The sequence below is a fragment of the Oryzias latipes genome, chromosome 12, assembly GCF_002234675.1.
Source record: "Oryzias latipes chromosome 12, ASM223467v1".
Taxonomy (NCBI): domain Eukaryota; kingdom Metazoa; phylum Chordata; class Actinopteri; order Beloniformes; family Adrianichthyidae; genus Oryzias; species Oryzias latipes.
Window position 1 is genome coordinate 19286309 of NC_019870.2, and position 25035 is coordinate 19311343.

At 37.3% G+C, this 25035-nt stretch overlaps 1 protein-coding gene across 1 annotated transcript in view; it reads left to right on the forward strand.

Annotated features, from left to right (window-relative positions):
• The window catches only part of epha5 (EPH receptor A5), a 79267-nt gene extending 54506 nt beyond the window's left edge, over nucleotides 1-24761 (forward strand). Inside the window, exons 7-19 of the mRNA XM_011481948.3 lie at nucleotides 245-334; nucleotides 426-495; nucleotides 581-683; nucleotides 2124-2191; nucleotides 3445-3570; nucleotides 3821-4006; nucleotides 4721-4782; nucleotides 7837-7904; nucleotides 7997-8138; nucleotides 10294-10443; nucleotides 13163-13356; nucleotides 17616-17780; nucleotides 19082-24761. Of these exons, the coding sequence (XP_011480250.1) occupies nucleotides 245-334; nucleotides 426-495; nucleotides 581-683; nucleotides 2124-2191; nucleotides 3445-3570; nucleotides 3821-4006; nucleotides 4721-4782; nucleotides 7837-7904; nucleotides 7997-8138; nucleotides 10294-10443; nucleotides 13163-13356; nucleotides 17616-17780; nucleotides 19082-19187 (1530 nt within the window). The 3' untranslated portion in view covers nucleotides 19188-24761. The remainder of the gene's footprint in view (nucleotides 1-244; nucleotides 335-425; nucleotides 496-580; nucleotides 684-2123; nucleotides 2192-3444; nucleotides 3571-3820; nucleotides 4007-4720; nucleotides 4783-7836; nucleotides 7905-7996; nucleotides 8139-10293; nucleotides 10444-13162; nucleotides 13357-17615; nucleotides 17781-19081) is intronic.
• Nucleotides 24762-25035: the final 274 nt, after the last annotated feature.

The window sequence follows — 25035 nt, forward strand, 5'->3', positions numbered from 1 at the left end:
AGGGACTTTTGGCTGTGTTTAATCCCAATGTGGTTAAAGTGAAGAAACTGATCCTGCACACACACCAACTTATGCCTGCGCTTACCGCAGGCAGCTCAACCACAGAGTAGAAGGATATCTAAGCAAGAGATCAATGTGTGGACAGTTTGACAGGCAAATCTGGTGCAATTCAGCATACACAAAAATGAAGCATGTAGAACATGAGAGTGATTAGGAGTAAGCTTCTTTGTTTCTCATGTTACAGGAGCAGGACTCCAGTTACACCATTATAAAATCCAAGGACACAGAGATGGTAGTAGAAGGCCTGAAACCCTCCTCAGTTTACATTTTCCAGGTAAAAAATATTTCAAACATAATGATGCATTTATAAAATGTGAAATATTGCACAGACAGATTACTAACACATGAATGTTTACCTTTTACAGGTAAGAGCCAGGACATCAGCAGGATATGGGGCTTTTAGCCGCCGATTCGAATTCCAGACAAGTCCTTATCGTGAGTAAAGCAGATGAGTGCGTAACTCACAATAGAAGCTAGGTGTGTTTTTGTGTGTGCTTATTTCCTGTCTTTTCTCTGGCAGTAACCGCCACCAGTGAGCGTGCTCAGGCCTCGATAATAGCAGTCGCCATCACGCTGGCTCTGGTTCTCCTGGCAGTGGTTGCTGGCTTCCTGCTCAGCGGTCGGTAAGGCAAGCACGCACAAAGCAATTAGAATAATGCTAATGTTTTTGAGTCTTAATGCCTTTAAAGGAGGACAGTCATGCAGGTACACTTTTCACATGCGTGCAGCACACACACACACATATAGATAATTATAAAAATGTGTGAAGACTAAGATACAATAAAAGCTATAATTTTGCATAAAATAAAAATGGTTGATTGAAAAATAACTGAAATTAATTAACTAAACAGACCTAATTTACATTTTTTAAAGCAATCATACCCAAAAAAGCATGTACTTCTTGTATAAAAAGATTTTTAGTGATTTATTTTGACAACATAAGTTGTGTGGGATGACAATTTTATCTAGACTATTCTATCAGACAAAGACAATAACAATGGACAGTGGAGGAGCCACTTTTTTTTTTTAGACACTGAACTTTTATCCAAACCTTTTTGGATGATCAGGACACACGGGTTAACACATTTCTTGTCTTTGTTGTTATTTTTCGGTGGTTGTTGTTGTTGTTTTTTAGCAAAAATTAAATCAGTAAAAATTAAATGTGGCATCATGACCATTTGAAGATAGCCATGATTTTTCCTGTTGGGGAAGCACTAAAGGGAGCCGGTTTAGCTCGTGCTGGTTTGCGGCGCCTTCCGTCCGTGAAACCAGGGTTCGACTCCGGGCTGCTCCCTGTTCCCTTCTCTACTTCTGTGCCAGTCCCAAGCCCAGTTGCCTTGAGAGGGTTGCATCAGGAAGGGCATCCGGCTTAAAAAATTGCCAAGTTTACCATGCGACTCGTTCGCTGTGGCGACCCCTGATGGGAAAAGCCGAAAGAGTAACAACAAGGAAGCACTAAAGGAATTAGCAACTTCTCCTTTCTCTATTGAACAGTGGTGGTATATTATTTGTCAAGCCACAGTACATTACGTTCACATTGGCCTCGGTAATGCGCGTTCAAGCGACCCCTTTTAATGTAAAGTCTATGTTAAAATGAGTAAATGCTTCACGGGCTTCTGCGTTTTAAACTCTCACGTTTACGTGCAGCAATACAAACTGCCCGACCATTGAATGTGCAACAATATTTAAACCAGTGGAACAATGACCAATTAGGGACTGAGATTTGGTAGTGTCATTTAAATGGCATCCTTTGTAATTACCAGAAGTACCAACTGTTTAAAAGGAGGAATTTATAATTGTGGTATGTGCCTGGCCGGAATTATATGACACAAAGTCTATATTGCAATAGAGCTGTGAAGGAATAAGCCTGGAGCAAGATTCACCAGATTTACACCACTTTGACATTTCCCACCAAGCCTCTTCCAACTGTAGGTGGCAGACATGAGCTAATATCGGGTAGTGAAAGTCTGGTGTGACACCATTGACTAAAAGCATGGTCAAGAATGTAGCATAATATGCGGAGAAACTTGCTAACATTTAGGAGTTTTGTGTTTTTCTTTCAGACGATGTGGTTACAGTAAAGCAAAGCAGGATCCTGAGGAAGAGAAGATGCACTTTCACAACGGTCACAGTAAGTTTTTTAACCTGACCTGATGAATGTTTTTAAACGTTTTTTTTTTCTAACAGATGTCAATCTCACTTATATTTTGTGAATTAATTAACATTTTTTCACTTTATGAAGCTTAAATCCGTGTTACTACTGCTAAGAAAGAAAACTAAAATTCTCCATTAGTAGTGCATTTTTGTGTGTTTTTATTATGTTTATTTTGTATGTGTTCAAAGGTGATGTATCCCATTTGTTGCCCAGTTTAGAGTTGTATAACCCCACATCACATATGTAATCACACACATAAAGGGACTGATTTTCTTTTTTTCTTTTTTAGAAAACCTCAGTCTTTGCTTTTTGCCTTTATATTTTATGTATTTTAGTTGTATTTGTAGTTTATTTTAATTATGTTTTGTCTTATATTTTTAATCTTACTCAACACAGCCGTTGTTGTCTTAAACCAGGGGTGTCAAACTCATTTTCACTGAGGGCCACATCATCATAGGGGTTGTCCTCAAAGGGCCAGATATAACTTATACATGTAACTAAATTTAATGAAAAATAAATGTAACTACTCCTTAATGTTAAATAACTCATTATTTATTTATTATAACTTTTTAAAGAGACAATTGCAGTTGCATAGAAAACATGTTTGCTTGTTACTCTGGCATAAATCCTTTAAATTCTGTCCGTTTATTAAAACCCACATAACTCCATTAATGAAGGATCAAACTGTTCAAGTGAATAAAGAAAAATAACATAAAACTGAGCTAGAAAGAACATGTATCACATGTGTAACATTTTACAAAAAAGCCTGCACACAGTCTTGCATCCAACTGATGGTTTGATGACAATTTGTCTGCATGCACAAATAGGACCTGCAAACGTAAAATAATTAAAACAGCAGCTACACATAAATAATATGTAATCAACAACAACAACAAAAATTAAGAAATTAAAAACTTTTATGCTCTCGCGGGCCACATGAAGGGACATGGCGGGCCACATTTGGCCCCCGGGCCTTGAGTTTGACACATGTGTCTTAAACAGTTATATATAAAAAAAAACTTAATTAACCTAGTGGATTAAAATAAAGTATGAAGTAAACTCACACATGTCTGGCCAGTAAATTGATTTTGAACTGGCTTCATAAAACCCTTCTTTACCAACATTTTTATTTTAGGAGCAGAATGTGTGTTTATGCTGTGCTGTGAAAATTACGCCAGCTTGCTGTCATAATACTACATAATTTCTAAATATATGTATTTTCTCTGCAGTAAAGTTTCCTGGGGTGCGCACTTACATTGACCCTTTGACCTATGAAGATCCCAACCAAGCTGTGCATGAGTTTGCACAAGAGATCGATGTCTCATCCATCTCCATTGAAAGGATCATCGGTGCTGGTGAGTAAAATTGATCCCTGAGTGCTTTCGAGTTTGTTGACTGCGCTCTCTTACGAAAAATTACCAGTGTATCTTTTGAGATAAAAAACGAATTACATTTAATTCTCATTTATTTTAACGAAAAAAATTTGAAAGAAAAATCATTGTAATGTCGGAAAGCAAAGGCTTATTTTTACTTTGTTTCCTTTTTTGTTTTACAAGAGTTAGTAAAAAGCTCAGCGTCTGTTTCTTTTTCTTTTTTTGCCTTCAGGTGAATTTGGTGAGGTGTGTTGTGGGCCACTGAGGCTGCCTGGAAAAAGAGAGATCCAGGTCGCTATCAAGACCTTAAAAGCCGGTTACACCGAGCAACAGAGGCGGGACTTCCTGTGGGAGGCGTCAATCATGGGGCAATTCAACCATCCGAACATCATCCGTCTGGAAGGTGTGGTCACAAAAAGTAGGTCATCTACTTGTTTCTGGTCATTTTTTATGTCAATGCCACGCACTCCATCCTACAGAGGAGCAGATTTTAAGTGCGTCACCACTTACATGTATACTTTATATACAGAATATTGGAACAGTAGCTATTTTTACCTTTGAAATTAAAAAAATAATAATTGTATTCCATTTTTAGGATTTAGACCAGGCTTTGATGAACAGATATAACAGCTTACAGTAAAACTGATCACATGGCTAAAAGGTTAAAAGCCCTAATGTTTTTAGAGATGGTAAATGCAATAATTTTGTGCGTTACCTTTTTAGAGGTTACTTTTTGTCGATGTGTCAACCTGTTCTAAGTAATGTGTACTTTCGTAACAGCTGGATGTTTTAGTGCAGATTCAGTTACATTTATAATGTAAAGGGCACTTTTAGGCGTTCTTTGACTGGTTCTACACTTTTACATTTTGCACTGATGTAAACATTTTTGGATTTATTTTTTTATTTTTTGTATTTTAAGTGTTTAGTTAAACTGTATGGAACAGAAGTCGAGAAGATTAAGGCAAAAGTGAATATTGAGATGTGAAAGTATTTAGTTTTATGTGGTGCTATTTGAAAAAAATCGTATTTAATGACAGATCCAGGTTTTTACTTTATCATTAAATAAAGGTAGAAGCTAAAATATAAAATATAATTTTTTTAAATCTAGGATGTGCTTTGTTTTGCTTCTCAGGCAAACCTGTGATGATCATCACAGAATACATGGAGAATGGATCACTGGACACTTTTCTTAAGGTAGGATGGGTGTTCACTAGAATGTACAAAGGAGAGTAAAAAAAAAAGTTATGATTCAGGCTATCGAGTCTGTCAAAATTCCAAGCACAGGCTAGAACTCGGCAAGAATGAAGATGTGAAAACTCCAACCTATCCAGAAGATTCACCAATTTTATTTAGCAATAAATCGAAATAGTTATAAAAATTGTCAGATGGAATTTTTTCAATATTTTCTTATTTTACCGTAGTTTTTTACACGTTAAAGCTTGTTATATGTTGCCTTTACATTTTCAAATCAAATTTTTTATTTAAAAAAGAAAACCTCAAACATCAGTAGCCACTGTAAGAGCAGTAACATTTTTGATTTCATTTTTGCTGTGCAGCATTAGAAGATGAAAGATTTTGCTCCAGGTGTGTGAACAGAAGTGATTTGAACAGGCCTTCCCTCTCACCAAAGGCGACATGGATCGCTTTCCAGACAGCTTGAAAATCCTGATGCACTTGGAGCCAGAAAGTCTTGTGTCTGAGCTATGAAGTTTTGGGAATAATTTGCACAGCTAGTTTGGCAGAGATTTTTACGCCGGATGCCCATCCTGACACAACCCTGTATTTTATCTGGGCTGGGGACCAGCACGGGGGGACTCAGACTTGTGTCCCCTTGTGGCTACATAGGTAGGCAGTAGCGCAAAGTCTTGCCCAAGGACCCACACAGGAAGCTGATTGACACCCTGGGAATCAAACCCTGATTTCTCAGGTGCCATTCCTGCACTTAAGGCCATATCGTATAGCTTAATAAATCTTCTTGAGTAAAAGTATGGTCTAGTAAAACTACTTACAGTTTAAATTGAACAAGAAGTTACTTAGATAAATGTAATTAAGATAATAAAAATTGTTTCTACCTCAGGTAATAAATTAATGATAACATAATAAATCAAAGAAGGTCTATTTCTGAAGTTGAAAAGTAAACAAGATCAAGTCTTATCTGAACTTGATCCCACTGTGGCCATCCAAAGGAGAACATGCTGAGACATTAAAGACAAACTGGGATGTGGTCAGTGGAAACTGCTGACATGACTGTACTCTGTGCTTATGGCTATAAAACGAAATGGCAAAGGGGAGACAGAGGAGACTGGGAACCAGCAGGCAAGGAAGCACAGAAAACTCTGTGAGGTAATTACATGGATGGCTGCTGTGCTTAGGGTGGTATAAATGACACAGCCTCTGGAAAATCAAGGGCGGCTCTGGGTCCGGGATTAGCTGTCACAGCTTTGGACAATGAACTCTGACCGCCATAACTCATCCCTTTGACTATACATCTCATTTCTCATGAAGGTGGGATGTTCTGTGAATGGATGGCAAAATTAGTTTCAAAAGTGATGCAAACGGAGGCCTAAAACCATTAAGGATCTGAGTTTATTGCTACAGCTATTGCCTGCTACGAAAATCTGGAAAGTGCATAAATGGAAGGTTGAAGAGTTTACATTGGATTGGAGGGAGTTGAAGCTTAAACTAACAATGAGAGCTGTCATAGGGAGAAGTCTAAAGCTCCTTTCAAACAAGCACTGCTTCCATTTTCGACAGTTGAGAGCATCATCTTCATATCTGAATGAGCACCCTGGTGGTAATGTAGCTAAAGATCCAGCTGCAGTGGGTGGAGGCTCGCCATTTCTCTAATGAGATCTTGTTTTTGCACATGCATGAAATAAACAGTTTAATATTTAACACAAATGAACTTTGCTAAGGTTAGTTTTGCAGCTGCTACCATGTTGTATCTGAAATAACTGGGCAATTGAATGTTGCCAACATTAATGCTGTTATGAAAACAGCTTTTATAGTTTTTTTTATGTGTGTGTTTTGTCCATTACACTTACATGTTTAAACATTTATAGAAAAAAATGTTTTTTTTCTGTCCTTTTCTCCCATATTTTGCTTCCTAAACAAAACAAAACAAAGAAATTCTGTTGCACGTTTGTGAGATATTTTCAAACCAATATATAAATGTTAGTTTTCATTCATATTTCACAGCTTAAATCATAGTTTATGGCAGGGGTCTGCAACCATAAACGCTAAAAGAGCCATTTGGTTTCGGACTTAAGGGCTCCAAAGTCCCACCTCACCATTTGAAAAAAAAAAATTATTATTATTTTTTTTTTTAAAAGGGTAGCTTCAAAGTGTTTGCAATAATTGAATTATTGTGATAAATAAATACGGTATACTGATAGGGTGCTATAATTTCCTATTTATGAGGTCTAACTTCTTTTACTTTTGACAGCGGCACAAGAAATTCCTTTCAAAATAAAAGACACAGATCTGCTGTGGCAGATCTACAGAATAAAAACTGCAAGAAAGCCAAGTCAAACATGATTTTTTTCTCTCATTATAAATTTAGAGCACCATCATCCCTTTTCATCTTTCACTACTGAATATATACATGACAACATTGGTGTACAATCCAGTTTTTTTTTATATGTAAACATTTAGATTCAAGTATATGCTTTAAGGACTTGGCCTATGAACAGCAACTAGACACTGTTGTGCAGTAAAGTTTGTGCTTTATGTGCATGTCAATGTGCATGAAATACCTGACATGTTAAAAACCTAAACATAAGTGACAAGTTAACTAAAACAAATGAACCAAAACTACAAAACACCAATATTTGTTCAAATAGTTTTTTTCTTCAAAGCTAAAGAGCCAAATAGGAGGGATTAAAAAAATGCAGAAAGGTTGTAGACCTCTGTTTTACGATGTACTGTAATAACTCCTGATCCATAATCTTATTAGCTTTTGTTTTGTTGCTGTTTAAAATTTTTCAATAAACTATTCAGAGAAGTTCTTACAAAATAATACTAAGATTAACCAATTTACACAAAAATGAAATGTTGAACATTTGATACGTTTAGTAAAAAAGGATGTTTTTCAAGTGGAATTTCTAACCATAAATTTGCCATACAGTACCTTTTAAAAGGGAATTTTTTTTTAATTTGATTTTTTTGATTAATATCAGTGTCTGCACAGGTTGTTAATTATCCAAAAATAGATAAAAATATACATTTGGTGCTTTCTGTCCTTCTCAGAAAAATGATGGTCAGTTCACGGTAATCCAGCTGGTTGGTATGCTCCGTGGCATTGCATCTGGCATGAGGTACAAAACACTGTGACACACAAAGAAATGTCATCCATTGCAATAATTACCGTATGTTAAATCCTCATTATGCTCTTTTTTGATGAATGCAGATATCTGTCTGATATGGGCTACGTTCACCGCGATCTTGCTGCCCGCAACATCCTCGTGAACGGCATCCTTGTGTGTAAAGTGTCTGATTTTGGGCTGTCCCGAGTCCTGGAAGATGACCCAGAGGCTGCATACACCACTCGGGTAAGACTGTATTCTATGTTTGCACTTAAATTTGAACAAATTTACTTTATCCAAAATTGCAGGATGTAACTCATAAATTTGATCAATCCAGATGGTAGACTGTATGCAAGGCAAACTTGAGTCTGTCTATGTTTGTCTTTTAAGGCACAGTACAGACCAAAAGTTTGGACACACCTTCCCATTCAAATGAATGAATGAATGGGAAGGTCTGTACTGTGTTACACTAAAGTAGATCAAAAATGTAATGTAATTAAAGACCCACTCTGATGAACATTGAGTTTTTGGTGTTTTTAACATGTTCTTGGCATTTTTTCTGATGATGGAGGACATTTATGAAGAAAATCAAGCTTACAAATTTCATTTCAGAGTATTTTTTATACAAATCACTGTGAATCAGGAGCAGAAGTATAAAAAGGCAGTATGAAAAAAAGCTTACTTGTGACGTAGGAAATACACTGGGCAGGCCACAAGCTCACTGCTCCGCTCCTCAATGGGAAGGAAAGGGGGGGTGGGGTGCTCCACACCAACATCATGCCCAACTCTCTAGGGGTGTCCAGGGCGTCCTAGAAAACAACACAGGTTTTTAGATTTAAAACAGCATAATTAGAATTAAAAGACCACTGTGAACTCTTTTAAAATAGATCAAACAAAGATAGGAGTGGGATTTTAAGAGTCAGTTATGGATATTAAAAAATGTAAGTGGATAGGTGGGAAAAGAGACAAACATGTCAAAGTTTATGCAGTGAAACACATCTAACAGCAGGGTTTAAGCTGAGCTGTGCATCCGTGGCTGAGCGGGGTTCTGTCAGCCACAGTCGAGCAGCTTTCTGTAGGAAGACGGCTGATTATTACTCGGCTCACTTTCCACAACACTCAATTAGCACAGAGTCTTGCTGCTCTCTTTTTTTGCTGCCAGCAGTGCCAGGCTTACATCTCCTCTTGCTTTCTGTCGTTATCAAGCGTTCCTTCCCTGACAAGTGTGAATAACAATATTCACTTCCTCCCTGTAATCAGAGCCCAAGAAATCCTGCTGCTGTCTTCATCAGCACTGCGTTGAGATAATTTCACATAGACTGGGAGCACATGTTCCTGTCAAACATGACAGCCTTGCTGAGAGCTTGTTTAAACCTGTGCAAAGGAAAGCACAGTGATTTGGATAATGATAGTAAGTAGAGCTCACAGGGCCACAGTAGATTTGTCAAAGAAAGTGAAACTTTTTATCTCAAACATTTTATCATACACACTAAATATCTATAATATATACTAAATATCACACTATCCAGCCGGACAGTTTTGAGCCAGATGCCAGCGCAGACCAAGAATCTAGAATCTAGTTGTCTGCAAATGGATTTATCAGAATGAAGAGGAGCAGGGAGGCTTTATCGCAGCAACTGTAGCAGCTACTGCTACAAGCTTTTTCAAACGGGATTTTTTCGTCTCATTCACAACTATTTGAATAAAGAAATACTTAGAAATGCAATTTTAATCCTATTTTACTTTAAATAAGTCCTCCATCAGGAAAAAAAAAGGCGAAAGGAACATGTTAAAAACAATTTTTATTGAAGTGGTTCTTTAATCTCACGGTAACGGGCCACACAAAACTTGAAATGCAAACAGGAAAATGTATTCAAGTTACAGTCAGGCAAAAAAGTATTTAGCCAGTCACCAATTATCCAAGTTCTCCCATTTAAAAACCTGAGAGAGGTCTGTAACTTTTATCATAGATACACTTCAACTACGAAGAAAAAAAAATCCAGAAAATCACATCATCAATCTCCAATTCACCAGAATATTGATGTATAATTGAATGAATGTCAAAAAATCACTTACTAGTCTTTCTTTTTTAACAACAGACTTTTAACAGGAAGCGTTAGATGCTGTAGAGAACTAAATCAATCCAACTAATTATGTTGGATAGTTAGGAATTTGATCAAAACTAGATTTACCAAGAGCGTTAATAAAATGTCAAATTGGCGCTGCAACTGAAGACATTTGAAGAAATAAATGGAAGGTAGATATAACTCCTAAGCTAAATATTAGAGCAATTTTATATCACCACTTTCTTCTAAATCTGTGCACTCTCATAAATTGTGTGTTCTAGTAACATTGTGAAAGTATGTAGGTCAATTGAACATCTCATTTCGTTCTATTTCAGGGTGGAAAAATTCCCATTCGCTGGACGGCTCCAGAGGCGATTGCATACAGGAAGTTCACGTCAGCCAGCGATGTATGGAGTTATGGGATTGTCATGTGGGAGGTGATGTCGTATGGAGAAAGGCCATACTGGGAGATGTCCAATCAAGATGTAAGTCATAAAAAAAAAAATGTTACATAAGTTATAACTGCAACTTTTAATTTACTTTGTCTCAATTTTTATTGCAGAAACAGTAATTCTTCACACTGAACATGTTAAATTATCAGGAATTGTAATTCCTGTACCTGTACCTGGACTAACTTTTTACTAAATCCTACCTTTTCAATTTGTAGAATATGTGCCTTGTTAGCCGTCGTCTCTTCAGTAACCGCCTTGCAGCATGCCTCTGCCGTACCAAAGTAAAACGTTTTATACCTGACATTGATACAGACGTTCAAAATTAGTCAGTGAATTATGATGTTTGAATAAGTGAACTATCCCGACAAGGATTGCAAAGCGCAGGACATTATTCTTTCTCTCGTTGCTTTGCCCCGCCCTTTTAATTACTGACCGATGGCTTTTTCTTACAAAAGCAGTCTGAATACAGACGAAGCACAGGGTTCAGGACTTGATCCGGACCAAAATAAGCAGACTTGGACCAGACCAACAGACCTTTCCAGTCTGAATACACTCTTAAAGGGTTTTATTACAAAACCTGGAGAGTGATCATTGGAGACATTCAGCGTTAGAGACTTCCTGCATCATTGCAGGAAGCATCATTGTAGTGGTTCATCTTGGTCCGCTTCAAGGCTCAGGGAGGTTTTAAACACATTTTCAACCATTAAAAAAAATAATTATATCTACTCGTGTTGAGGGATGGTTCTAAAAAAGTGCCCCACAAAAACTTAAGATCACGTATTTAGGCAAGCAAAGACAATTCAAAATGTTTTTCATAAATTATTAAAAGAAATTGTAAAGTAAATTTAAAAAAATCCTTTTTCAGAAAGTTTAAAATAACTGAACGTAAAGTAAATTTAAAGCAACAGTGTGGATGTAAACTTTTGAATGAAAACCAATCAATTACAGCTGAGAACAGGTGGATCTTTAACCTGGATTTAAAGAAACTGAGCATTTCAGCTGATCTAAAGCTTTCTGGAAATCTGTTCCAGATCTGTGGAGCATAGAAGCTACATGCAGCTTCTCCATGTTTTGATTTTGAAACTAAAAAAATAACCAGATCTAGATTAGCAGAGAGGTCTGGTTGTTACATGCCAGGTCAGGAGGTCAATCATGTATAAAATTAAAATGTGTACCTTTTGTACTTCCCTACTCTAGGTACTAACTATATATTTAATTGACTTTTGAAAGAAAAAGCACTTGCATACATTCAAACCTTTATATTTTGAGCCTACTTTTGAATGTTACTTTTTTTTTTGACTAGCTGGGTTTGTTTAGACATGACTTTAGACACAATTAATGTTTTGTTTGTTGTTTTTTTTTTTTTTTTTTTACCTTAAATTGCCCAGAGACCCAAACCTTTACTGTAATCCAGTCCTAAAATTCCACATGGACGAAAAAGATCTTTAGCAAATATTTAGTTCAGACTGAACTGATGGAGAGGACAAAGTGTAGGTGTTTCCCCATGTCTCAATACCTCATCTATGGTATTGAGGTATGGGGAAACACCTTCAAAACCATCCTACAGTCACTATGCATATTACAAAAACAAGTAAGTAGGCGAGATATTTACATGTATTACTCACTGCAATGTACTTGTTTGATTGCCATCCTGTTTAACCCCTTTAGTAGCATACATATGTAAAAACAAGCAGATCTCTACAGTTCTGTAGCCTATTTTGGAAAGAGGCCACCTGAATACTAAAAGAGTTAAATGACCCACCGTCTTCAGCTTGTAGACTCCCACCTCCTCAGTTATCACACTGCCTGTCTCAGAGGCTTGAGATGGGTAGGAGAGCAGAGGAGACAGGGATGAGAGCAAAGAAGAGGAGAGACATTTCATGTTTAATTGAAAGCGTTGTGCCAGCTTTTCTCTGATCTGCACAAGAAAGCGCAGACACTCACATTCTGTCTCTAAGCCGTCTCCTTCACTTTTCTCAGTCCGTCCCTCTCCTCAGCTCTTCCTCTCGTCCTCCCTTGTCTCTCAAAAACTGCCACTCTTCTTCCTGGGCTCCCGTCTGTCCTCTCTTTCGTTCTCAGTCTCTGATCTCTCCACCCTGCCAGTGCGCTCAGATTACTTCCTCTTCCTCTCAGCTTGATGATGATTTGATACTCTGCTTTTCTTGGAAGCTTTAGTTTATGAAAGCATGCGTGCATGTAGATTGAATTGGTTCTTTTGTGTGACTTTAACATGGGTAAATACTGCCATGAACTCAGCAAATCAGCTCCCTGCAATGTCTTTCAAAAGCAAGACGAGACTAAAAACTCCAGCTTCTGTTCCACTGCTAGGAGTAATGAGAAAAGCAGCTCTTTTTTATTATTTATCCAACTCTGTAAGCTGTCCTCCAAAGGAAAATAAATTAATTTTCACTGTGCTTTTTCTGTTTTTCAAATTAAACAAATCATTCTCATGTAACATGACCCTACCAGGTAAGCAGTCTTTGCTCACAATCCTTAGAAGTTTGAATTTAAGAGCTTCCATGTATCAAAAAGAAAAAAAAAAGGTAAAGACGTTGTGAAAAAAAGTAGTACATTTAAAAGGTTGCAATTTTCAAGGCACTGCATTGGTTTAATACAAATCTGATCTGGATCTGTGATGCTTTAGTAAATATATTTCTTCAAGGATATATAATGAATGATAACAATTTGTAATATTTTAAACCAATATGAATGGTTTCTGTCTTTCTCCATTTGTTTCCCTGTCTGTCTGCAGGTAATAAAGGCAGTAGAAGAGAGCTATAGGTTGCCAGGTCCCATGGACTGCCCTGAGGCCCTTTATCACCTAATGATGGACTGCTGGCAGCATGAACGCACCAACCGTCCAAAGTTTGATGAGATTGTTTGTCTATTAGACAAACTTATCCGTAATCCCAGTTCATTAAAAAAACTGGTCAACTCCTCACATAGGTATGAAGGAAAGTCTGGCTCAGCCTTCACACTGATTTGCATTGCAGTGTTGCTATTCAGAACGTCTTTGCAAACTAAGCAGCAATTATAAATGCAGTTTTTTTTTTATATATACGTATTACTTTAAAATGTATTGAGTTAAAGATATTTATAATTATTACTGTGAGCTGTAAACTCCCTTTTACCCAGATATTCCACCAAATGCCTACAACACCAACGTGAAAAAACATGTTTCTGAGGCGTATGCAAAATAAAATGCCCCTAATAATGTATTTAGACACTTTTTTGAAGCATCTGCATTATCAGATCACCTCATTATTCTCAGATTTTTGTGCAGCTTTCTGTACTGACCTTTACTTTTGAAGATTTTGCTCAACCTTGATCTTAAATTTAAAAATGTGTTTGTTTACCTAAAAAGAATGAAGCAAATAAAAACCTATTTTCTTTTTGACACAAGATTAAAAGAAATAATGCATAGTTTGTAGTCTGTGGATATCAGTTCCATAGAGATTTAAAAACAAAAGCCAGGAAAAAAAAATACACAAACAAAAGCAAAACTTTTAGGATCAGTAGTAAGTTTTAAATAAGATTAATATTGTGACATTTATTGAAAACCAGAGTTTACAATTAATAAAATATTTAAAAAATTTCAAAGCTTGCGTTACAGGAACCAGATGTTGCTGAGAAAGAGTTGGAGAAAAATTACAAATTCCACATTCTTGTCTTCGTTTACTCTTACATACATGACACTTTTTCCAGGACCTGATGTAACCCCTGCAAAGTAAAAAAGTGTTTTTTTCCCCCATTAAATTTAGACAAGAATGAAACCACTAGATGCTTCTACCCAAATTTGTAGTTATGTTTTTATACCTAAACTAAGAAACTTTTGACTCTATATTACAAAGCTTTTTTATTTTCTTTGTGAATGCTGTAAAAACATGTCCTTGCTGAAGAAAGCAATGTCTAAAATAGAAGGTGATCAGCTCATCATCAAGTATAAATGGCGTTTTTCAATTTTTATGTGGCAAAATAATTTCATTTAGATGGGTAATGTCACTAAGGGCTGCTTGTTAGAAAATAAAAATAAGAATTTTTATGTTTACTTGGTATTTCTCTGTGAAATAAGAGTATTGCATCAGTGTATAATGGTGTTCTGTGTAGCAGCCATTTATTTAAAGATCTATGAAAAACAAAAAAGGGCAGGACTGGCATGCAGTAAACCAGGGTTCGATTCCCAGTGCCAGAATGAGCTATTAATGGGAGCAATTACCATAACAATGGTGGGCTATTAACATAATCCAGTGAGGGTCCTTGGGCAGAACCTTTGCTGCTACTGCCTACCTCTTAACCCATGAGAGAAAAGGAAACAAATGTTATGCCGGCGTAGCAATAACCCGGTCAAACAAGGTCTGCGTCAGGTGTTGGGGGACCAGAGCACCCTGATGGAAAGTGGGCTACTGGAAAACGACGGAAATGGACTAGATGTGAGAACAAATTTTGTTGGAGTGCTACTACGCTAGTAGTCCTACTCAGAGAGGTTACATGCTGAGAATGTGGAATGAATGGATGCTTGGAAATCCACAATCAAGACTTAACTCCTAAGCAACTAGTAGCTCCATGTTCCAACATCCACAAACTGCAATTCCTATCACAACTTGAGATTGAACAACATAAATGCAACACCACAGGGATGCAAGAACAGGTCAGAGAGAAGGCTCTACCACACTCCTAACTGTAACTTGGGTACACAGCCCCAATAACTACTGTTACGCTGAGCGAGGCAGCAACTGAACTGAAAGACAAGACCATCTTTAGAATAAACCCCCGGGAACCCCGACACCAGCTACAATGGTTAAGTGATGTACCACCAGAAAGTTTCCTGGAAACAGCTCGGAGGGATGTGAGTCAGCTAATAGAGGTCCAAAGAGGTGCAATGAAAAAGCAAGTGCCTAAAAGATACAGCCAGATGCTCATACCTGAAGCACTGGAAACTGCCAAACAAAGGCTTCTGGCCTTAAGGAGCCACCTAAAGAGTTACACAAGAAACAATGAAGCCAGAAACAGGCTGTTTGCAACTCAGCCTGCAAAATTGTATTCTCAGTGGCAGGGTCAAAACTGACCCACCAAGGCTGGAAACTGAACAGTACTGGTAAAAGTGTATAGGAGAAAGAGACAGCCCATAACAGCAATGCCCAATGGCTGGTCTCTCTGGAAAAAAAACACAGCAGCCTCCCTGAACAGAATCCAGTAACCATCACAGTGGCAGACATCCATGAAAGAGTCTCGGGTATGAAGAACTGGACAACACCAAGCACTGACATGATACATGCCTACTGGCTAAAGAAATTCGCTGCACTCCATGAGCACCTCTTGGCACAAATGAACCAGCTGCTATGAGATGGGACTCACCCTGAATAGCTAACGGAAGGGTGAACAATCCTGATCCAGAAGGATCCCTCAACTTCCGGCCAAAAACCTCTCTCTCCACAACATGGAAGCAACCAAGATAAATAGCCACATGGATTAATACATGAGCAAAGCACAGAAGGGCATTGGTAGAAATTTCTGGTTGGCATGAACAAGACTGCAGGTCACGACACACCAACCTGTGCACAGCCTGGATTGATTGATGGATCACTGAATGGTTGGAACTGTACAACATCAACAGGACTCTAAAAGCCTTCACAGGAAAGTCGTTGAAGCTGTGGAAAAAAACCTTGAAGCCAATGGCAAGCAACTTGCACAGGTTTTCATCAAACCATTTACCAAGCAGGCACTCAGTCCCCATTGCTGTCCTGCATAGGTGTGAACCCCTCAGCCAAATAATCAAGAAGACTGGCTCCTCTACGTGGATGACAATATGTTATACATTAAGAGCAAGCGCGACATTGACTCCCTGATCCACACCACCAGGATCTACAGTACTGACATTGGGATGTAATTCGGGCTCGAGAAATGTAGCTGGATGGTGACAAAGTGAGGCAAGATAATCCACACAGGAGGGGTCTCACTCCCAGAAGGAATAATAGTAGACATTGAGGACAGTTACAAGTACCTTGGAATTCCACAGGCAAATGGCAACCTGGAGCAGGCAACAAGGAAAGCTGCAACAGCTAAATACCTCCAATGAGTAAGGCAAGTCCTGAGAAGCCAGCTCAATGGCAAAAACAAGACCCGGGCAATAAACAGCTACGCACTGCCAGTTATCAGATACCCTGCAGGAATAATAAGACGGCCACAAAAGCTCCTTACCATGCATGGAAGGTTCCATCCCAAGTCCAGCACCCTGAGACTGTATGCTAGCCGCAAGGAAGGAGGCAGAGGAATAGTGAGCGTGGAAGCCACTATCCAGGATGAAACGTTCAAAATGCTTGAAAACATCAAGCTCAAGCCCCCAACTGACAGTGTGCTCAGTGAATGTCTCAGTGAATGGATAGCAGAGGATGCAGTGCTGGAGGACATATCATCATGGGAGGACAAACTCCTGCATGGGATGTACCACGGACCATAACTGAAGTGGCTGATATCAAGAGGTCCTACCAATGCCTACAGGACAGCACTGAAGCACTCATTCTGGCAGCTCAGGAAAAAGCCCTGAGCACCAGAGAGATTGAGGCTCAGATCTACCACACCAGACAAGACCCAAGGTGTAGGCTGTGCAAAGAGGCACCTGAAACAATCCAGCACATAACTGCAGGGTATAAGATGCTGGCAGGTAAAGCATACAGGGAGCGCCACAATCAAGTGGCTGGAATAATATACATATTTCTTTACCAAGACAAACCTTGTTAGTTTTGCCTAATATTTTGTCTTTCACAGATTCAAAAAGTAGCATGCCTAACAAGTCAGCACTGTATCTAATATCCATGTGTTAACCTATAAAGGTTAGGAATAAAGATTTGCCAGCAGGATCAGTTCTCTTTCTATGCCAGCCTCCTGTTCCTGCTGCAGCGAGGAATATTTTTTTAGTACTTTGAATATTTTTCTTTGATACCATGAGGTGTTCAATTTGTCAGCACAAAAAGAGAGCCAAATGACAAATGGTTTGAGGGGAAAAGCATTTGCATCATTGTGTGATGCTGCACAATGGGTATTACTAGTGAAGCCAGTCAGGTGACTGCTGGGACCGTTAAATTCTACTATTTTTAATATTATTTGATTTAAGATTGTGTCTTTTCATGATAACAAAATGTTCAGCTTATTGGAAGAACAATTTTTGATGTATTTTCTTGTTAAACCCATTTTTGTCTGTCTTCCAGAGTGTCTAATCTTTTGGTGGAGCACACCACTGCAGATGGAGACTGTGGCACTCAAAGCCAGACTGTAGGAGAGTGGCTGGATTCCATCAAAATGGGGCGTTACACTGAACTATTTATGGAGGCAGGCTACTCTTCCATGGAAACGGTGACACAGATGACCTCTGAGTAAGAACACCTACATTTATATCAAAAATTCCCATCTGAGCCCTTCTATACCTTTTGCGTTATGATATACTGAATTTAAACTTTTGCTCTTTAGCTCTGGTTTTTCTGCTGCAATATTTGAACATTTATAGCCTTATAATAAAACAAAGTATTTTAAAAATAATGATAGACTAGTCACGGTATTACAGGCTTTTGAAAAATGTGTAAAATGCTGGAATTCTTAAAAAATGTAAAAGCCCAGGTACAACTCGTAGGATGACTGGATGTTGCATTTGCTTTGTTCCCTCTGTAAAACCCATTGTGAATGTTAGGGAAGTGCAACAGTTCAGTTATTTCCATTTTACAGGACATGGGTACAGTGGCCCTGAAGTCCAATTCACACCACGAATCACTCAATGCAGAAACATATTTGTGTTGGAAATCAACACAAATAGAAACCAAAACGTAATTCCTAAAAAAATGAAACATTTTGGGTTAAAAAAAAAAAGTAATTTCCGGGAAGCAAAATTAAATGTGAAAAAAATAAACAAAATAAGAAACCAGAAAGGTGATTGGATGATGATGGTTGTCTGTCATTTCAACCGAAAGTTAATTGGCATAAAGCGATACTGTACATGCTCCATACTAATCAAAAAACTGTTAAAAGTCTGCGGACACTAAAGACGCATTTGAAAAATGTCAAAGATTCCTCATCATCCAATCAATGATGTCCCGGAATACCCTGCTTTTCTGGTTTCTTCTTTTGTTTCATTTTCATTTCATGTTGATTTCTGGAAATAACTTTTTTTACTATTTGTTTTGCTTTTTTAATTTTCGTTGTGATCTTTGTTTTGTCTTTGCATTGAGTGATTTGATGGTGTGATTTGCACTTTAGGGCCACCACACTTAGAAGATCTAAACCAAACTAGCAGATTTACACTTAACCTTTTTAGAATCTCATGCCATTATATTTTTAAAATCAAGCAGCTTCTCTCAGTATTGTTTCTTTTCTTTCTCAAACAGAAACTTTGCTCAGTCCCATTTGTATATACTAACATAGTTTGGCTGCTGCAATGCAGCAAGATATTTTTCACCTTGCAACTTAATTTCAACAATATCTAGTGTTTCTCGGCCTTTAGAACTTATCCAAATTCCAGTAAAGCCTTCGTAAATCAAATAATCCAAGTGCTAATATACAATAAATGAAACATTTGTATATTTAGGAGTTTAGCCTTTTATATTGCATGTGTTTTATAAAGCAAAAAAAAAGTAAACAAACATGTTTTACTTAAGTCTGATGTTGTCTATTTGATGTTTTCTAGAGATCTGCGGAGAGTGGGGGTGAACTTGGCAGGACATCAGAAAAAAATAATCACAAGTATTCAAGAGATGAGAGTTCATATGAACAACTCCACTGTAAAAATCTGATGCATTTGTGCAGGCATGCACACGCTTCCATGCATTCATACATGCACAAGACAACAATATATGGACCTAGTATGTAATCAAAGAACTGTTGGACCTAGAACGGCTTGGGACATGTTTGCGGATAGAGAGTGTCCTTTGGATCTGCACTGGATTAACTGCATTTTAGTGGTTTGGGTGTATGTACAGTTGCCTGTGTTGTCACTGGAGATTTCTGACATTACAGCGCTAAAACCAAACTGAACTGGACTATGTGGTGCTACTTGGAGAAACATGGATGGTGAACCGAACTTTACTTAAGGGACACCTAACATTCTAATCGTTCCAAAACTTTTCTGTTTGTTTTTTGCAATAATTCATTCTGTGCAATGCTTTGACCTTTGGTAATAAACCGTAATGAACCACAAAGACCATCCACTCAGCCTATTGCCTCTTGGCTCTGAAGTTGGAGTTTCATGTAAAGCACTTACTCCTAACTATTTTTAACCTGTCTCAGGTGAACTAACTTTTATTCTCATTTTACTTTACTTTTTTATGCCTACTAGGAGTTGGTGAGCTGAAAAACAGATTAAGTCAAGGTCTAAATAATAGACCACCAACAGTATTCAGCTCTATTTGTTAGTCTTTTCTTTTTTTTGTCTGAAAGCTTTTACAAAACTGCATCTAAAATATGCAGAACTCAAGGAAGATCAGACATGTTGATTTTTAGGATCTGGTTCATAAAGCAGAGGCTTACGCTTTTGCAGGTTGTTGTAGTTTTAAGCTCCTCTCAATTTACAACCCCCATATAAAAATTAATGTATCTTTCACCTGCATTCATATGGTTCTAAGTCGAACTTTGAAACTCATTGACGGATTTTTAAAAGGAAATTGGAAGCAGGAACAATCATTAGTGGATCTTTTAAAAGAAACACCTATTACCTCTGTCCCCTTGCCCCTCATTGCCCTTATTACAGTTTATTACTCCTGAAGCTGCTTTCACACCGAACGCAATTCGCACAGTAGATTCAAAGGTTGCTTCAATGTACAGACGCAATTAGAGGTTCTGCAGAACAATTTAAATGCCAGGCATGGCCGTCGGGCAGCAGCGCGTTTTAGTATATCCAGAGTTAAAAAATCTGAATTTTGGCATAGAAGACGCATCGCGTAAATCAATCAGGGACTCAGCCTTGGGTACGTGACGTGTTCAATGTCGCGATCACCAGGTGGAGTCCAAAACCAACAAGGGCGAGAATTTTATCGTTCTCGTCCTGATATTTGTTCTTATTTGCATTAAATAATAATAAATAATATAAAATTCCTCAAATTTGAATAATACTTTTATTATCTCCCTCCTTGAACTAACATCAAACTGGGTCACAGAGACACAGAGGTAGCGTTGAAAGGGCCATTCTTCAGATGCAGATCCAGTAGTAGATGGTGAACCTCGTCGTACTGGGAGCGTCTCTGAATGATCTCATTAACCCAGACATGGAGACGTGATTACTGACGCTTTTATAGAACTCTTCAAAACTAAATTAATCCGATCTCTCAACATCATCCGAGTCTTCCATGCATGATAAATGAGATATACACAAACAGTGCTCCACGTGGCAGTCAGGCTAAAATATTTGGCAATAAAACACATTTTTGGTCAGGCGTCAAGCAGCAAAATTCACTGCACTTCCAAATAGAGGCAACTGACACAAATTTGATGTGCGAATTGCTTTCGGTATAAACGGAGCATTAGGGTGTCAAGTGATCTTTTCTGTGGGAATAAACCAGAAAATGATATTATTTTACAGAATCATGCAAATTACACGTATACATATTAGTTAAGAAAACACTAAAGGTCTTGTTCCTAAGAACACCATGATGATCCTGTTGCGATAAAACTACTGCAGACTCGTACTCTTACCTGCCACTCCAAAAGTAACTCACATGAATACAGGAGTGCTGAAACAAGAAGCCAATATCCACCAACTTTATTATCATTTAATTATTGTATATGAAAAAATACAATATAAAAAATATGTGGACAGGTTGTTTTGTTTATATTCAACATGCATCTCCACCTATGTATTTCATGTATATAATGTAATATATATTTAAGCAGGGAGCACTGTTTTTCTGTCTACTGTCATGTGGACAAGTTGGTATTAATCATACATCTCAGAGTTGTACACTTGAGTACAATTGTGATAAATTATTTAAATCCACACTTCTGCAAATCATGATTGGGCCTCTTTGTGGGGGCAGCCAGCACATTTGTCTCCACGTCAGGGTCCCCAATAGGATCTGCAGAGGGAGTGGATGTTCATCCTCAGTTGTCAGTGATAGTGTTGCTTTCATATGTTTTGTACAAAACCAACAAATATTCTGACTTGCCGTAAATGAGATAGCTGGAGATCCTCTGCCTCCACAGAGAAAGGCTCTTTTGCCCTCTGGGTAAAGACATGGCATGGTTCAAAGGTAAACATTGATGTCAGTAAACAAGCTTTGTGCGTCATTTTTTGTCTTTGGTATGGAATCACACCTACTCTGTGCTTTATTGGTAAAAACAGCCTGAATATTTCTCTTTGAAACAGAAACTTCTTTGCAGATTATGTTATTTTTTCGTATTCAGTACACTGTTATTTTGGGGCATAAAGGTGGAAACAATAATCTGTAAAGATGTATTTTTCTTTTTTTTTAAGGAGGTAATCATTTCACTATATGAAAAGCACAGGAAAAGAATGTAAGGTTTTAAGGGGGCATTTCGCTTTTAAATGAGTTGGTTGTCAATGGTAGATACTTGCTGTGGTTAGGGTTTTTTGCCTGTTCTCAAGATTATATTTAAATGACTGAATGTAAAATGATCACACGACAAGAGTTTCCAAAAGGGAAAATGTTCTATGTCAGTCAAACGTTGGCTACAATTTAAGTTCTGCATGGCCATAGTAGTCTATATGTTCTCACTCTTAGTTGGGGCTCCATTTTAATTTAAAATTTAAAGGATAAAAAAATACATTTGAACATTGTTTATTTTAAACTGCTGAAAACAAAATGTAACTATTCAAATAAAATTATTATTTTTGTTTTTTTTTTGTCTACCTTATGGCAGTAAATCCATACATGTAGACTATTATGGCTATGTAGACACTTATTTTTTCATTGAGGGAAGCATCTGTATTCGTTTGCACTATATAATGCATGTGCAGCAGATGAAAAATGTGTTGGGTGCTTCTAGTTTGCATCCAGGCAGTTCTAGGTTCATGGATCTCGAATTGTGCTAAAACTATTGACTTTTTGGAGAGGATTCACAAAGCTTAAGCTACGTACACACCGGGCATGTGTGGCGCATTCAAGAATGCGCTGAAAGTGTTACGAGGGTTTGTAACACACTTCTAGCATATGGTGTTCACACAGGTATGTCACTACCCGATTCTATCGCATGTACTCACAGTTGGAAGAGGCTTGGTGTGAAATGTCAAAGAGGTCCAAATCTGGCGAATCTTTTCCAGACTTTTTTTTTCCACAGCTCTTTTCCGATATATGAAAGGCTTGGTTTCATATAACTCCAGCCAGGCACAAACCACAATTATTAATTTCTCTTTCATGATTAATTTGTTGGCACTTCAATGTTTTGAAAAAGATGCTACCCATACATCACAACCAAGTCAGACTTCCTGATTGGTCAAAGTTCAACTGGTTTAACTTTCAACACGGGTTCAATTGCATCACTTTTTGTACGTATAGCCTAAAAATGAACTTATAAATTGCATAGCAATGCATGAACATGAAAGTTTGGAACACGGAAACACGAAACGTTCATATTTGTGCGTTTAGATAGACTTTTCATTGAAAGTGGTTCGCTCAAACGTGCATTTCGGGCCTAGTGTGAACGTAGCATCAGAGTCCCACTGAACTTCATGTAATGGGCTGTTTTCTAATCACACTTTTCAGCTAAATGAACACCTTAAAATCCGCATGTGAGGCATGAACAATTGGTGAATAATACACCCTTACAAGTGCCTCGCAATCTTTGTGCACCAATGTTTTCTCTCCATTCAAAATGCTATGCCCAATTGTGTCCCAACAGTCTATATTTACTCTTTGCCAACAATGTCTACAGGCAATATCAAGAATGTCAGACAATGTTTGTACATTGGAACTAATTTAATTTGCACTTTACGAAGTAGTCCTTTCCCCTTGTTTGACAAAAATGTTTATAGCATACTTGATTATATTGTCAAACTTTTTTTTTATTATTATTATTAGCTATAACTTTTTCATTTTGCTGATTAGAGTTCTTATTATCAGTGCTTCCCATGATATGAAATCAGACCGTTAAGCACAATGCATTTGTCTCATCTTTAAAAAATTATCCACAAACGCTGATTTACAGCACATTTTTTGTTGTTTATGGCAAAACTTACAGCTTCAGGATGTAAGTACATGGTCCAGCAGATGTTTTGTTAAATGGAGATTTTACTTTTCCAAGGAATTGGCTGCACTAACCCATTATGTCAATCTAATTGTTGCATTTATGAATTATTACATCTTTATTCAAAACAAAACAAAAGCAAATTAATATGTTCTCATTATTTACAATGCAATGCTGTGTAAAAGGCATACATTTATTTTCTACAAAACTTTTGCACTATATTTACATTATCTTTACAATTCAGAATTGGCTCTAAAAAGCACAGAAGACAGGCATCTTCTTGAGATTTATTAATGTTTTTCTCTGATGGCTCTTGTGTAATTTTTGCAGGAGTAATAATTGATCTGTGACATGATGTAACAATTTTCACCCAAATCAACTTTAAATGTTTCAAATTATAAAGAATTTAAAAAAAAGAGTTTGGTGAATTTGATTTGTGATAAAAATCACTGAATGAAGACTTGGACACCAGGTGTGACTCCCTTCCAGCAAGTGTGCAAAAGCAATACAATACAAGCAAAAAAAGTTTTGTATGAAACAAAAAATAGCATGGCGATAATACAACAATGAAAGGTTGCACTAAGTATCGAATGCTTTTTGAAATACTTGAAAATTTCTTTCTTAAGACCTTGAATATTGGAGGTGGAGTTGTATCAGGAACAGGGTTATGATAGATCCAGCTCCAACTTGTTCCTGTTGCTGTTTTTGTAAAATACTTTGATAGAGATGGATACTCAAATGCATCATCAAATTAATCGTATTCCTTTTGAATCCTCAAATCACACACGTGGTAAATAAACATCAAAGTCTGTCTGCAACTCTCATTGCAAAGCTATTTTCAAATAAACTTGAATTGGTTTCATTAGATGCATACATTGGGAAGTTGAGCATTTATTTTCACTGAAAAATATGCAGGTTTCATTTATAAGTGTACAAAAGCAGGTTATGAAGTTGTTTTCTTGGAGTATTAAAAATGTTGTTATCAATAACTCACACATAAGGTTTGAAATAACTGACTCAGTTGTGATCAGTTCAAAGCACAGTGAAAATAATTAGCTTTTAATGTGCTATTGGTTTGTCTTTGAAATTGTTGTGCATTATGTTTGTGTTGATGTTTTTGTAGTGTCCTTTTAAAATTCTATATTTTTGCAATAAAACTTAAAAAGATTGAATGTTGTTGTGTTTTTGTGGAAGAGAAACATTAACAACGTTGTTTGATTTTTTTTTTTTCCAAAAGAAAATAGTAATCTCATTTATCTTCTAGACAGTTATTCATAATGTTTAAACAATACATTGAAAATTTTTATTTAATTTATTGTACTTGTTTATTTTTCATGTTTTAAACCAGTGATGGCAAGATCTAAAAACATTTGCCCAGGCTGCTACAGTAGGTTCCTTCTAGAACAATGCATTGTTCCAAACACAACAATTTGGTCTGCATGAAAT